This window comes from Parasteatoda tepidariorum, chromosome 1, assembly GCF_982258835.1.
Source record: "Parasteatoda tepidariorum strain Cologne lab strain chromosome 1, Ptep-v5.0, whole genome shotgun sequence".
Taxonomy (NCBI): domain Eukaryota; kingdom Metazoa; phylum Arthropoda; class Arachnida; order Araneae; family Theridiidae; genus Parasteatoda; species Parasteatoda tepidariorum.
Window position 1 is genome coordinate 7776348 of NC_141755.1, and position 14216 is coordinate 7790563.

A 14216-nucleotide genomic window follows, 5' to 3' on the forward strand; every position below is an offset into this window, starting at 1 on the left:
TTTATCAAATCTTGAGACAAATTTCATACTTATCAGTTAACTGTTACTTGTTATATTGCTTTATGAACGCTAAGTTTTCATCTGAATCAACCGGTTTTCTCATTTTTTCACTTTGACCAGTCTTCGATAATATGACTTTGAACTGAAAATGAGTTATTAGCTCTTACGGTTCAAAATTTTTTAATCAAGTTCTAGATATTATTTGTTTACATTTTTATCGTGCAAATTGAGACTTTCAAGTTCATACAGGGGACTAATAATGTCAAGAGCAATTAAATTAAGTCCATATTTAAAAGAATTTCGATTTCATTTGTGTCAAAACTCCCAAGAGAGTTCAGGCATTCGAGAATTCATCCAAAAGCATTACGTGCCTATAAAGAAAACTAATCCTCTATTTCCAATATTAATTCGCGAATGTAAAAACGCTGAACCAAAAATATATGCCAGATATGAGTTAGGAAAAGAATCAGTTGTATCGGTTAAAAACTTAGATAGTGCTAAAATACTTGAGGTTGTTAAAAAACTTGCTATGTAGTCTTCGTACAAATTCATGACTGTAGCTTTTGTTTAAAATTTGCTAATAAATGTTATAAATAGTTTTATTATTTTGTTTGCTGCATCAAAACTTTCTAATTCCTTAAAAAGTATTCAATTCTACCATAAATTAGGTGAGTCACTTATAGCTATTCTTAGTTTTTTTTTTTTAATTATATGAAACATTGCATATAACTCTTTTTAATTAAAACCTAAAAACATAATTAAGAATTTTGCATTCTTTATTGAAAAAGTAGTCAGAATAAGGTTTGTTTTAATTGTATTTATCATGGATTGTATGATATTCCCATGGGGGGATATTTCTGTTTCAGTACCTGTTCGTGCCACCTACCTTCGCCTTGGTGCAAAAGGATAGCTTAACTGTGTGTGTTATAACTTGCAAAAATTTAAAAAAAGGAACGGAATAGTTTTCCCAAGGGTGGCTATGATTTATACCCTGTTATCTAAACCTCTCATTTGATTGTTTTATTTTAGTTTTTATGTGCCGCCGGCCTGGTGGCCGAGCGGTTAGCGTGCCTGACTGCGAAGCCATAGGCTGCGGGTTCGAATCCCGCTCTGGGCATGGATGTTTCTCTCTCTCTTTGTGCTGTCCTCTGTTGTGTGAGTATGGCCCACCCTATAAACGGGTTTGTGGCGTGGGCAATATTGCTCGCCTCCGTGACTTTGGTTCACAGGTGCCCACTGGGTAACGCGAAATGAGCAACAATTCTGGCATAGTATAGGCAAAGATTCAAATTCAGTGCCTGCCATTAAAAAAAAAAAAAAAAAGTTTTTATGTGTCTTTCCAAGTGATCATCAAAATTTGTAGCATTTAAAAATAATGAAATTCTTCCTGTGATATATCAGGGGTCTATCTAGGTTTTTATGAGAGGTACCTATTTTGTGAAAATTTAGACATAATTTGTGAAAATTAAAAATTATATTAAAAAATCAACTCAAAAATATGGATTTATCGTTTCCTACGGGATACAAAAATAAAATTTTAAGAAAAAATATTTTGTGAAACTACCGTTTTTCCTTAAGTTGAATTTGTGAACGTACCGCTAAACGGTTGTAAATTTGGCCTGGACTGACTCCTGTATATATACTATATTTGATTAAAAAAGAACATGATTTAGTGTATTTTAAGACAAATATACAAAAGTTAATTTTTCTATTGAGAAAATTTTATATAGTTTATATGAATTAATCCAAATTATCCCTATTTTCATCTGAAAATCTTATAGACTTTGCCTGCAAAGCTGAGAATACTCAAATTAAAGTCTGTACAGAATAATTTGTCGTGTGAAAAATGATATATATGCTGTTAAAAAGAAAAAATTTATCATGTAAAAAAGTATACCTAATTGATGAGGCAATTTGAGACAAAAGGTTCACAAAGAATATCAAGAACGATTAAATTGAGTCCATGTTTAAAAGAGTTTAGATTTCATTTGGGATGGAACACCCAAGAATGTTCAGGTATCACTGTAATAAAGATAACTTTTTCAAATTTAGTTTGCAAGCAAAAATTAACTTATCTTCAAAAAGAAAGTATTTAATTATTTGTTAAGTTAAATATTGTGCAGTGCAACCTTACAAAAAGTAGTATGTACCAACCTGCTCTATGTATGTCCATTTTTGGGTCGTGCAGAAGTTTTTTCATAGACTTTGTGTTGAAGAAAACCTTTGGAAGAGACCATCAAAACCTCTCCCAGCAACCGAGTAAACCTTTGCACCAAATGCATTTTAAAGGTCATATAAGAAAACAAAAATATTAAAGCAAAAAAATAAGTAGATTAAAATGTATTCAAAATATTTGTGTGAAGCTCTTATATAGAGAGCTTTTTTTGACAAGTGATTACAACCTTTTGCTGCCGTCAGAGTGCACTGAAGGCGATGCTGTCAATGATATATTTTTAAAGTTGAAAGCTGAATTAGAAAAAAAAAATTTATAGAAAAAAATAGGCATCTCAAACAAACAAACTTTAAAGGTAACTAATTTTTATGATGTAAAATTGAACACAAACCTAAACAAAAGCATAGTTGTTTATTTTTTTAAAATACAGTAGGAAACCGATTATCCGGAACGATCGGGACCATTGCTATTCCGGATAACTGATTTTTCCGGTTTTCTGAATCACTACAAAAAGCCGTTTTTTTATTGTTAAACCCAACTAAAAAAATAAATATCTGGAAATAATCTTGAAAAAACGAAGTAATACACTAATGATTATTTCCAAAATGATGGTAAGGTAAACATCTTTCAAAAAAGAAAGAAAAAACCTAAAATCTTATGAGGAAAAAAACATTTTTTTTAAAAAAAAATGGCGGGAAAATTGAACGAATTTCGTTCCGGTTTTTTGGTTTTCCGGTTTACTGATTTCCGGATAACGGGTTCTGTTATGTAGTTCTATATTTCATAGCTGGTAAATTTGTTTTTGCACATAATTATATCAGTAAGGATTATTTTTATTGACTCTAAAAAATTTTCATCAATCTGGTTCTGGTCAACACAAGTGGCATTTCCGTATAAAGAGTGAGTAAAATTAAAATCTTTTTCAAAAAATTGTGTACCTTCAATAACATTTTGAAGTTTGAAGGAGGTAAACTCTATGAACAACCTACCTAACCACCATTTTACTGTGGAACAGAAGGTGGCCGCTCCGAGAGGTTTCACTGTATATTACAAGTTGTTTACTGTTGACAATTTTTGCTGATCATTTAAACTGACAAAATTCTTGTTGTTGAATATAAGACAAAATTCTGCTCCTCTGAACTGCACCCACTTCTATCTAACTACATTACAAAAAATCTATGTTAAATTATTTTTTGAATAGTTTGATTGAATCAGTGGAAAAAATGTCTCATTTAGTTAATGCTTCACATATTACAGTTAAACATTAGTTTTAAATTTGTTTAGTTCACGGGTGCAGAACAAAGTTCGAGGAAAATACAAGCAGCCCATGTGGGTAAACTTTTGGTCTAATTTAAAAAAAATTATATCTAGATTTTTTTTACTATTGTTAAAGCTTTTTGCTAAATTAGAAACGTAGACTGGATAAATGGAGCAAAAGAAAGATAAAGAGTAAGGCATTTAAATGTTAAAGTATGCATTTTAAAAGTTTATTTTAACTATTTTTTTTAATTCCTCATTTATTGTATCAACTTATTATCTAAAATAAAAAAGAGAATGTTTTCTGTTATGATAAATTTAAGGCAAATAACTTTATATGTCAATTTGTTTATTTATTTGTTAATTTTAACACTTTAAGTTTGTGAGTGAGAATCATAAACTTATAAGATAAGTCTTATAAATTATTACTATTTCATTATCTTTTCATTTTATATTATTTTTAACTTGTTTAAAAAATCATGTGCTTTTTTAAAGAGACAAACCTGAACTGGTTGGGTTTCTTAAGATTTTACCAAGAATAATACTTTTTGAGTTTAAATTTTTACTTCAAAAGAGAACAATTTTATTTTAGAGGAAAAGTTACAAGACAAAATAATAATTCAGTTATTAATAAATCTTAAACTAATACAAAATAACAATTGATAGAATGAGTGGGTATAAACATTAATGAGAATTGTTATCATATGAAGATTAATAATTTTAAGTTTTTTTATGATGTATGGCAATTTAAAATACTAATTTTCTTTACCTTCAGTTTCCAAGCAATGGCTAGAAATGAAGAGAAACATTATGGAAGGCTTAATCGCTTATATTTGTCAGCTGAAAAAAAAAGTACTTTTAATTTTATATATATTTTATTCCTTCTATTAACTATTTGTACAATTTTGCTAAATTCACTATTAACTGAAAGTATGTTTTGCCTTGTTTTTCATAGAATGTTAAAATTTTATGTTGCTAAACTTCTAACTTTTAATTATTTACGCTAAATTTTAGATCTATTGAAGTTTCTACTAATATTATATAGTTGTTTTTTTATTGCTAAATTATTTTTTTTTACTCAACAGATGCAGTTTAAGGCTTTGACATAAAAGGAATACAAATTTAAGTTTAGTAAAGAATAATTTTATTATACAGAGTAAAACTATTTTAATGTTAGCTATTGAAACTAGTAATGAAGTAGTTAGTTAGTAATGAAGCTATTTTAATGTTAGATCAGCATTACCGTCTTAGTTTTAGACATGCCTTTAAAATTTTAAATGTAAATTCTATTATATTATGCCAGATTTATGGTTCGTTACTTAACCTTTTTATTTCACATAGCATTCTATAGGTGAGTGATTCTGCTTGTGTGCGATAAAGTGTCAAATATTCCATATAAAAGATAAAAAGACTTAGTTATGGCACGTCCTCTAAGATGTGTAAATTGTCGATGCGGATTTTGGCAATTTATCTAAACTCTGATGTAGATACCACCCTTTTATGCATGGTTTTATGCTCTTATTTCTCTTTTGTTGTACAAATAAAATTTAGTTTTATGTCTACCTTTCTTTTTTTGTTTCGACCTGTTTTATTTTGTCTACTCGCATGTCACCTTTTAATAAGAATAGGAAGAGTGTAATGATAAAATCAACATTTTTTATAAATGTTTTTCTACTTTTAAAAAAAATTATATTAACAGTCCATTTTTAGCAATGTTATTTGTCAAGTACAGTTATTCTTGTTATAATTGTTCCCAACTATAACAAGAACATTTCTTTGTCGTCTAGTTCAGGGCTAAGCCTATATGATTTGGAGTAAACAGTAATTTTATTTTATCTACCCTTTATTTATTTATTATTTTTTCCTCAGAAATTATGAAAATTATAATTTTACTATTTAATGATATAATTTTACTATTTTTATACAACTATGAAATATTATTTTAGAATATGAAGAAGCTCATCCTGCAAGGCCTAAGTTAGTAAGTATATTCTTCTTAAAGGGTTGCATTTAAACTTTTATTTTTAGATTTTTAACCCTTTAAAAAATATTTTGATTATTAATTTCTGTATTTATGATTCTGTAAATGTTTTCTATAAATATTTTGATTATTACTTTTCTGTACTATTGAAATATTTTTTGAGGGAAAAATATTTTTTTAACGTGATGACAAACTTTATTTCTTAAATTAAGAAATCAGTATAAATAAGTGAGAATTGGGTAATAACCTATGTCTTATCATACATGTAATGAAGATACATCAATTATAACTTAATTATTACTGTTTTGCAATCTCGCTTTCACTTGGTTAGAATATATTATAAATTTTTGGTTTTGTTTAAAGTTATTATGAATATTTTTTGTTAATGAGTTAATCTTTTAAAAGTAATGTTAACTGTTTTGCAATCACACTTTTGCATGGTTTCAGTATATTATAAATATTTGGTTTCCTTAAATGTTATTATTGAATACTTTTTGTTAGATAATTTGATTTTTTCCTGTTATATAAAATTTACAGTCAAAGATAGCTGCTACCTTCAAATTCCCAATACAGTTTGAAAAATGCTATTTTTCTTTCCATATTTGTATTGCATCTTCCTGTCTTTTATACATTATTAAGAACTTTTTGTTTTAATTATTGAATTACTTATACAACTTTCATATGTTGTTAATTCAATTAAAAAGTAATTGAATTGAACCCTTGTGTGCAAAAAGCAGATAGCCCAACTTTCAATTTTTTTTTGTTTAGTGATTTAAAATGTTATAACCTTAAGTTAGATTGATTTTTTTATGTTCACTCAATCTTACTTTTCAAAACAGTAACTAAACTTGTGCAGAATGAAGTTGGGTGCGCTATTTGATTGGTGCAGATATGAACTAAATAGACCTTTTCCGAGAGCTAGCAATATGAATGCATAACTGAAGCAGCTAATACTCTTACACCTAGTTTTAACCGTCCTCCTTCCTTCTTTTATTAGCATACTGCTCAACATTTAAAAGAAAATTATTAATTTAATATACATATAACATTTGATAATAACATTTAAAAGAAAATAAATCTGGTTTTTTTTTTATGATTATAAAGTTAATGATTTTTTTTTTTTTTTTTTTTTTTATAAATTAAAAAAAAAATTTATATATGAATTCTATGGAATTTTATTTTAACTTTATACATAACATAAAATTCACAGTGAATTTTTTGAAACATTTTATATCTTGTTAAATTGCAAAATATGTGTTTGAATAATGTCATGTCACTTCAGACTCTAGTAATAATTATTAGTCCCGCCATTGCCCAGTTAAGCATTACTGGCAGTGGTCAGCCTGTGGGAGGGTGACTACTTTGATCAACCTGCAAAGGGACTGAGGAGAATTCAGTATCAAACCTCATAAAAGTGTTCTACCTTAAACTGCTTGATCTCTCATTCAAGTTGTCAGGGTTCCAAAGAAGGAAACCATCCCTTCCGCAGTAATTAAAACTGTTATGGCATGTCTTCAGATCATCCCCTTAGGTGTTTTTCAGACCATTCTGCAAATCTTAGGTGGCATAAATAAAGTACTATTACTACTACTCATGGTTTAGAGAAAAAAATAACCCAAACCCTTTTTTTTAGGTTTAAACCAATTGTTTTTTTAAGCAGAAAGTTAAATAAAATTTCAAGCCCTAAAGTAAAAGTAACCAACCATTAAAAAACAATATACATCTTTCTATTGATTAACACTTTGTATGAAAAAATTCACTTTTGTTCCATTAATGTGCAAAGAGAATAAAACAATGATAACTAAAAAATAAACGATAAAAGATGATAATTGAAGATTTTAAATGAGCTTATTTATAACTTTACAACTCCATTTAACATGCAAATGAGCATTTAGTACCTAAATATTGTTTTAGAAGAGCATGTTTAAAAAAAAAAGTTTCATGTTTGTTAGTCAGTGTGTATAAAAATATAATCTTTAAGCATTATCTTCATTAATATCATTATTTAGCAGTACAATATTAATTGTTAATATAAAAATTTTTCTTTTTTATTTATTTATTATTACAAATTTTAATATATAGGAACAAATTCTAATATTAATTGAAAAATAAATTGTCTAGAATACATTGTATGAGATATTCCAGACAATATATTTTTTCTATTATAAAATATTTAAGGTTGTTAAAAATATATACTATATTTTCTATAAACTTCTTTTATATTTTTCTTGATTTCTCAAAAAAAACTGTCTCTAAGTTCACTTGTCACTACTATAAATATTATTAAATAGACCACTGGAATTTTAATCATTGCTATTTTAGTAAATTTCAATAAAAATTATTATTAGTCCTTATTTCTAACTATATATTTATTTAATCAGCATATTTTTCTCTGAAATAGATAATTTTCTTTTATCTGCTTTGCCAAATTTTCATTGTGTCATATTTGAGTGCAAAATATTAAGTAAATGGTCATAATAATATTAAAATTAAGTAGCACATAAAACTTAATCTTGTTTTGCTTAATTTATAGATGAAAATCTATAGACAAAACAGTTTAAAAAATTTTATATTCCAAAGTATTTTTATTTCCAATTACTTCAGATTCCAATTATTCTACTTCAAATAAATTTAGTCTAGATAGTGTAAATAACTACGCAATTGATATTTGAAATATTACCACAAAAAATTGTAGGTACTTTAGTGACTCATCAAAGAACTAACATTAACAACAAATAAAATAGAACTAACAAATAAACAAAACATTATCTGAAAAAGTAGTTTTTACCTTTTTTGCTTCAATAAAAGATTTATTGTTCATTTTGTTTTTATGTCTGTTGTGTATTTGTTTGTTAAGTATTTTCATATACAATATGCTTTTATATTTGATATACTTTTATGTTTAATATCTAATCATTTTGGATATGCTTATTATTTTTGATATTTTGCATTTTATTTTCAATAAAGTAATAAAAAAATATCCCTCTTTTTTGCAGGATTCCCTCCATACTGTAGAAGAAATTAAGAAATGGCTTCCCAGCATCAAACGAGATATAGATTTTTATTTAAAAAAATCGCAGGTATTCAATCTAAGCATATGAACTTTCCATTTTTAATTTTTACATTGTTTTTATGCATGTTAACACTAATTTAATTTTTTTTCCTTTTTAGTTTTCACCATTTATTTCCTAAATAGAGTACCTTTTTTATTTTATGTTATTAATTAATTTATTTATTATGATATTGTATTGAAACTCTTTATTTTTCATGTATTTTTTAAAATCTTAACTGCATGCAGAATTTCGGAGGGTTTAATTTGAATGATTTTGATGATAGAAGATTTTTAGTGATTTTTGTAGATAGCATCTGCTTTTATCCTCTTTATGTTAAACCTCTAATGGAAGGAATATGTTGAAAGCAATTTTAATATCTACAGTTAGCAAAGTGGAACCGAATAGCCTGAATACTTTTTTCTGTGTTGTTCAGATTTTTATGTATGTATTATGTCACCATCAATTGATACAAGATACCCACTTAATGTATCTCTAGTAATTAATGTTGACCATTAAAATGATTACAGGCAAAAATATATACATCTTTTTAAATAAACGTGCAATTTATTTAGTTAAATTCAGTTTGTTTGTTTTTTTCATGCTTAACATTTTTGTTAGCAAAAACATGTGTTTAAAACAAATGTAGAATTAGAATTTATTTAAAAGCTAAAGATATAAGTTATTTATATGTAGTAAAAAAAAAAAACATTAATTTTGACCGGAACAAGTTGAAGACCTACTATAAGTTAATTTTGTAGAAAAAATACATTGGATGCAAAACTTCAGTTTTAATTTTACTTTACATAGGTTTTTTTCTTTAAATTCTAAGACAAACTAGATATTTTTAGTACTATAAAGAGTAAATACATATTATTAACTCATACAAAACTAAATTAATTGCAGACACCTGAAAGTCTTTTTTTTTTTTTTTTTTTGTGATCTACTTTTGAGAAAAAATTTGCACTTTTAATGTAAGAAATGCTAAAAAAAAACCTGTTATTTATGGTGTGAAAATAAAACAGAAAAATCGTGGAAAACAGTGGAAAAATCTTTTTTTTTTTTTTTTCTTTTTTTTTTTTTTTTTTTTTTTTTTTTCCTTAAAAAAAATCTGGAAAAATCAGATAAATGTCACAGAATTGAAAAGTTTATGTTAGACTGTCTAGTTTTCTCTCAAAAAATATTTTTCTTGCACCAAATTAATAATAAAATTTATGCCATTATTCACAAAAATCAGGAAAATTTAATAAAATCTGTCTGGAAAAGTCAGGAAATTAATTTCTGACTGTGATTCGTAACCTTTCACCAATATCCGCAATTTTAATGACTCGGCAAAAAAATTAAGTATGTATGATCTTTTCCTAAGAAATCAAAATTTTACTCATTTTTTTTAACTTTTATTTTGAACTTTCAAGCTGAGCTAAGCTATTCAAGTATTTGACTGAAGTGAAATAAGCTGCTACTCAAAAAAATTCTATTAGTTATTACAGGTCCCCTTATGTTAATGCTATTTGAGTTTCACAGTGCACGGGCCAAAATTTCCATACAAATCGCAGTCTTGCTAAAATAGGGATATCACCATAGACAAATCAAAATGAGCTGTACTAAAAAGTCTATAAGCTCCAAAAGTGGTTCAGTATTTGTCTAGATGACTTATATGCAAAATAATCTAATGGATTAAGATCCAGAGGGCTTTTGACTATTCATATTTTTCTAATAATCAGCCATATTGTCTCTGGGCTATGCTTGCATTATGCAAATAAACATAAACTAACTGAAAGCAATAATATTTGTCTCTAGTAGTAATATTTGTCATAGTTTAGAGATAAGACAAAAGTACTTTTTCCAAAATTTCTTTTTTATAGACTTATGCTCAAATTTTAACTCCCTCATAAATGAGAGGCTACAGAACTTTTTTCTCTTTGGTGAAGCTCCCCAAATTATTTATTGAATCGTCTTTACGCAATACTGACGACGGAATTTTTTTAGGGTTTGCAAGTTTTTTCAGTACAAAAAGTTTCTCATTTGAGAAGACTAACTTGTTTCCATCTTGCTGAGTAATTTCTTTCGACCACTTGTATAAGTTTCTAATACTTATTATAAAAATTTATGTTATAAACTCTTAGACACTAGAATTTTATTTTCATGTGTAGGTTACTATAAATATTTTCTTTAATCTGCTCCATTAACTAAATTTACTTGCTTAAAGACAATCAATTATATATGTTAGATTTAATTTTTGAAAAAATTCCAAATTTCAATTATTGGTTGGAAAGGATACTACATTTGTTATCTAAATCAATGTAAAGAAATTTATTTAGGTATCATATCGATTTTAAAAACTTATAATTTAGAGTATTTAAGAAAATATTTTTCATTTAAGAAATTAAAATGCATTTAAATTAGTGATGTACAACTTTTTTAAAAGACAGCCCCCCACCCCCCATTTTTTGTTTGCTATCAGGAACCATGCAATGAATTCAATTTTTGTATCAATAATTATCTTAATTATTCTTTAGTGAAATTAGAACATTATCAATTTGTTTTAAAAATTCAGAGACAAGATATGTGTAATATTTTGGAATTACAAACATTTAAGGTTTTACAAACTTATATATTGACTCTTTTTTTTATAATATATTAAAATTGCATTGGCTTTATACTTTCCTTTTGAAAAAAATTTATTTTATTATTTTTTGCTGAACATAAATCTCTTACATTTTTAAATATCAATACCTTTATTTTTAATTAACATTTATTCTGAGCATATTTTCGCAATAGAAACGTTTCTTTTCAGAACAATGAAATGTTGAGAAATTTAACACTTTGAATTAGTTTCTATGAATTTTTTAACATGAAATTTATAATTTTTTTTGTATTAAATTATATTATTAAAATTAGTTTGAAAGACTGTTGCAAAATTTCTTATGCTAGTTATATATTTGTTTATAGCAAAACTTTGTTTGAAAGGAAGAGAGCAGCACATTAACCATTCAAAAACTACACATTTTGTGTATCTAATTTAAAAATATGTACTAAGTTCTTCAAACTATGCACGGAAGTAAAATGTCATTGTCTTTTAGTTTTAAACTGTTGAATTTTGTTTTATACTTATCTTCAGGTTACTTGTTATTCTGATCAACATATTGCAGAATGCGGTGAAAAAATTGTAAAACTGGAAAGGGAATTCAAAGCATTTGTTCGAAAGATAAAACAGTTATCCCCAGATGCTACAGATCCTATTCCATGGACTAGTAGAGGTTATAAACGGAAATTCAATGATGGTACTATTCTAACTCATTGGGTTATTTTATTTATTAATAATTTAACAATTAAATCTTAACAAACTGTAGCATTTTGGTTTAAATTGTTTGTATTAGGTCTAATGTGCTATTTTTTTGTTGAATTTAATTTTAATCCATATATCTAATTTTATTTTCTGCAATTTCATTTATACATTTACAATGAAATGTATACAAAATATACAATCAGATGATTTTCTTTTGAATCTATATCATGTACAAAGCACTTTTTGTTATGTTACTTAATATATATAAACTTTTTGTATAAAAAGAGATGTTCTTATAAAGCAATTTTTTTCTTTATATTACTAGTGCATTATGTATGCTTATACAAGAGAGTCAATTTTTAATAGAAATTCAGTTTAATATTTCATACTCTTTTGTAATACTTCTTTTTTTTTTAATTCCAGTGTAACAAAGATGTATTTGTGAGTTGTTTCAGGGGTATAATTGAGAAATTTAAGTTCATTAGAATCCTGATTATCTAATGTTCGATCATCTGCCACCCTTTTTGAGAGGAGACTCATTATAATCATCTTAACTCAGACTTTATTTTTATACCTTGTGCCATTAACGCCCCCTTTAATTCAATCCAATTACTGCTATAATGACAATGATTTTTTTTATGTTATCTTTATTTATGATAGGAAAATTAAACACAAGTTAAGGTTTTTATTAAATGCAATTATAATCACTAGTTGTTTTGAGTTATGTTAAATGTAGTTCAATTTTTATACAATTGGAAAATCAATGCTATTAGAATCAAATTATCTAACATACCCTTGGTCCTGTGTGTGTCAGATTATTATTTTTAAATGAAATTAATCTGACTCAAAATGTTCACATTATTATGCCTCCGAGAGATAATGAAAAATTGGGATAAAAGTGATTCATTTTAGATTAATCTTTGCTTTATGATTTTTGTCAAATTTTATTTAGCCATCTATGAGTATTTAGTGATGTAAATGATATGATATTGGAAAAATAATAATACTGCTACAAATAAAAGGTATAAAACTTTTCTTCTTGTATTAATAGGTCAGAGTTGAAAAAAATTAGATTCACAAAAGACTCAAATTTGATTATTATTAAACTGAATTACTATAAGCAAAATTCGACTCACAAAATTGAGAAACTGTATAGCATTTTTATTTCTTTGCATTCACAACAACCCCAAGGTTGCCTCAATCTTCCTCTCTTTCCCAGTGTCTTGTGTCTACTGGGACATCCCTTCTAATTTTAATTCTACGAAGTTCAATATACAAATTGATTATTCAAATTGGATTATTTTAAATACATTTTAATTATTTTATACTAGACTAAATGTTTTGTGATAAAGTAATTTAAATATTTTTAGTTGTTAAATTATTTTTAATAAGGTCAGAGAAGTCAAGAGTGTTGATAAAATTTGTATGGAACGAAACATTCACTAAAAATCAAAGTCTATGTGTGAAATTACCTGAGCATAAATTAATCGTGTATACGAATAAAACCAAGATAACCATAAATGTTCCAGAAAATGTTTCATGTTTTACAGTTATCCGAAAAAATTATTTCCTTCCTCTCTTTAATGATCTTCCCAAAAAGAAAACAATTATTTTTTGGTGCTTAAATTAAGGGAAAGCTAATTAAATAATAAATTGTGCTTGTATTAATTTAAGCAATTGATTTGAAATTAACAAAATAATTTTATTTGTTACAGAAATTTTCTCAATGGAATATAAATGCTACAAGTTTTTCGTAATTACTTTATTTTTCCTGTTTGAAAAACTTTCTATGTAAAATTACCTGGTTGTTTCAGACTAATGATAGAGTGAATCATAATAATCTATTAACAACCTGAAATGAAACAAGTTTCTTGCCAAATATTTCTGATACAATTTAAAGTAACCCATTCATTGTCTAAAAATGATTGATTGTGGCCCTTGATTTTTATTCATATTTAGATAAAAAGTTATGAACTGTAACCAAAAATGTCAATGTAAACAATTATTAGTTGTTTATATAATTATAAAAACTATTGAAATTAGTATTTATATGTTAGTTTTAAATATCTTATTTTTATGCTTGTCCTTTGAATCATTTCTATCTTTCCAGATCCTGTTGACGTAAGAGATAAAAGTGAGTTTGAACCTATTCCTTGTCCAATTTTAGAACAAGAAAAGCCTAAAAAGAATGATCCTCCTGTATTTTTTGTCAACATGGACCTTATGGACAAACCTTTATGTTTTAGCACTAATTTGAAAGAAAATGAGAATTTAAAGCCTTCAGTTAAGCCTCTCCAACATGAATGTAATCCTTCTTCATCTGAATCTGTTGAACTTTCTTCTAAAGAAGAGTCGTCTATTGCTCATGCTAGTACGCGAAGAATTGTTAACTATGAATATTCCTCAGACAGTGATTGCAGCTGACTTTTTATTAGTATTACTGAGTAAAATTTTTTTAAAAACCAA

At 26.4% G+C, this 14216-nt stretch overlaps 1 protein-coding gene across 1 annotated transcript; it reads left to right on the plus strand.

The window, feature by feature from the left end:
- Positions 1-93: 93 nt before the first annotated feature.
- On the plus strand, positions 94-14216 carry LOC107439911 (uncharacterized). The gene is made up of 6 exons (XM_043048936.3): positions 94-668; positions 4206-4282; positions 5377-5411; positions 8408-8491; positions 11583-11745; positions 13861-14216. Exons 2-6 carry the CDS (start codon positions 4216-4218, stop codon positions 14172-14174), a joined length of 663 nt encoding a protein of 220 aa, XP_042904870.1. The 5' UTR covers positions 94-668; positions 4206-4215; the 3' UTR covers positions 14175-14216.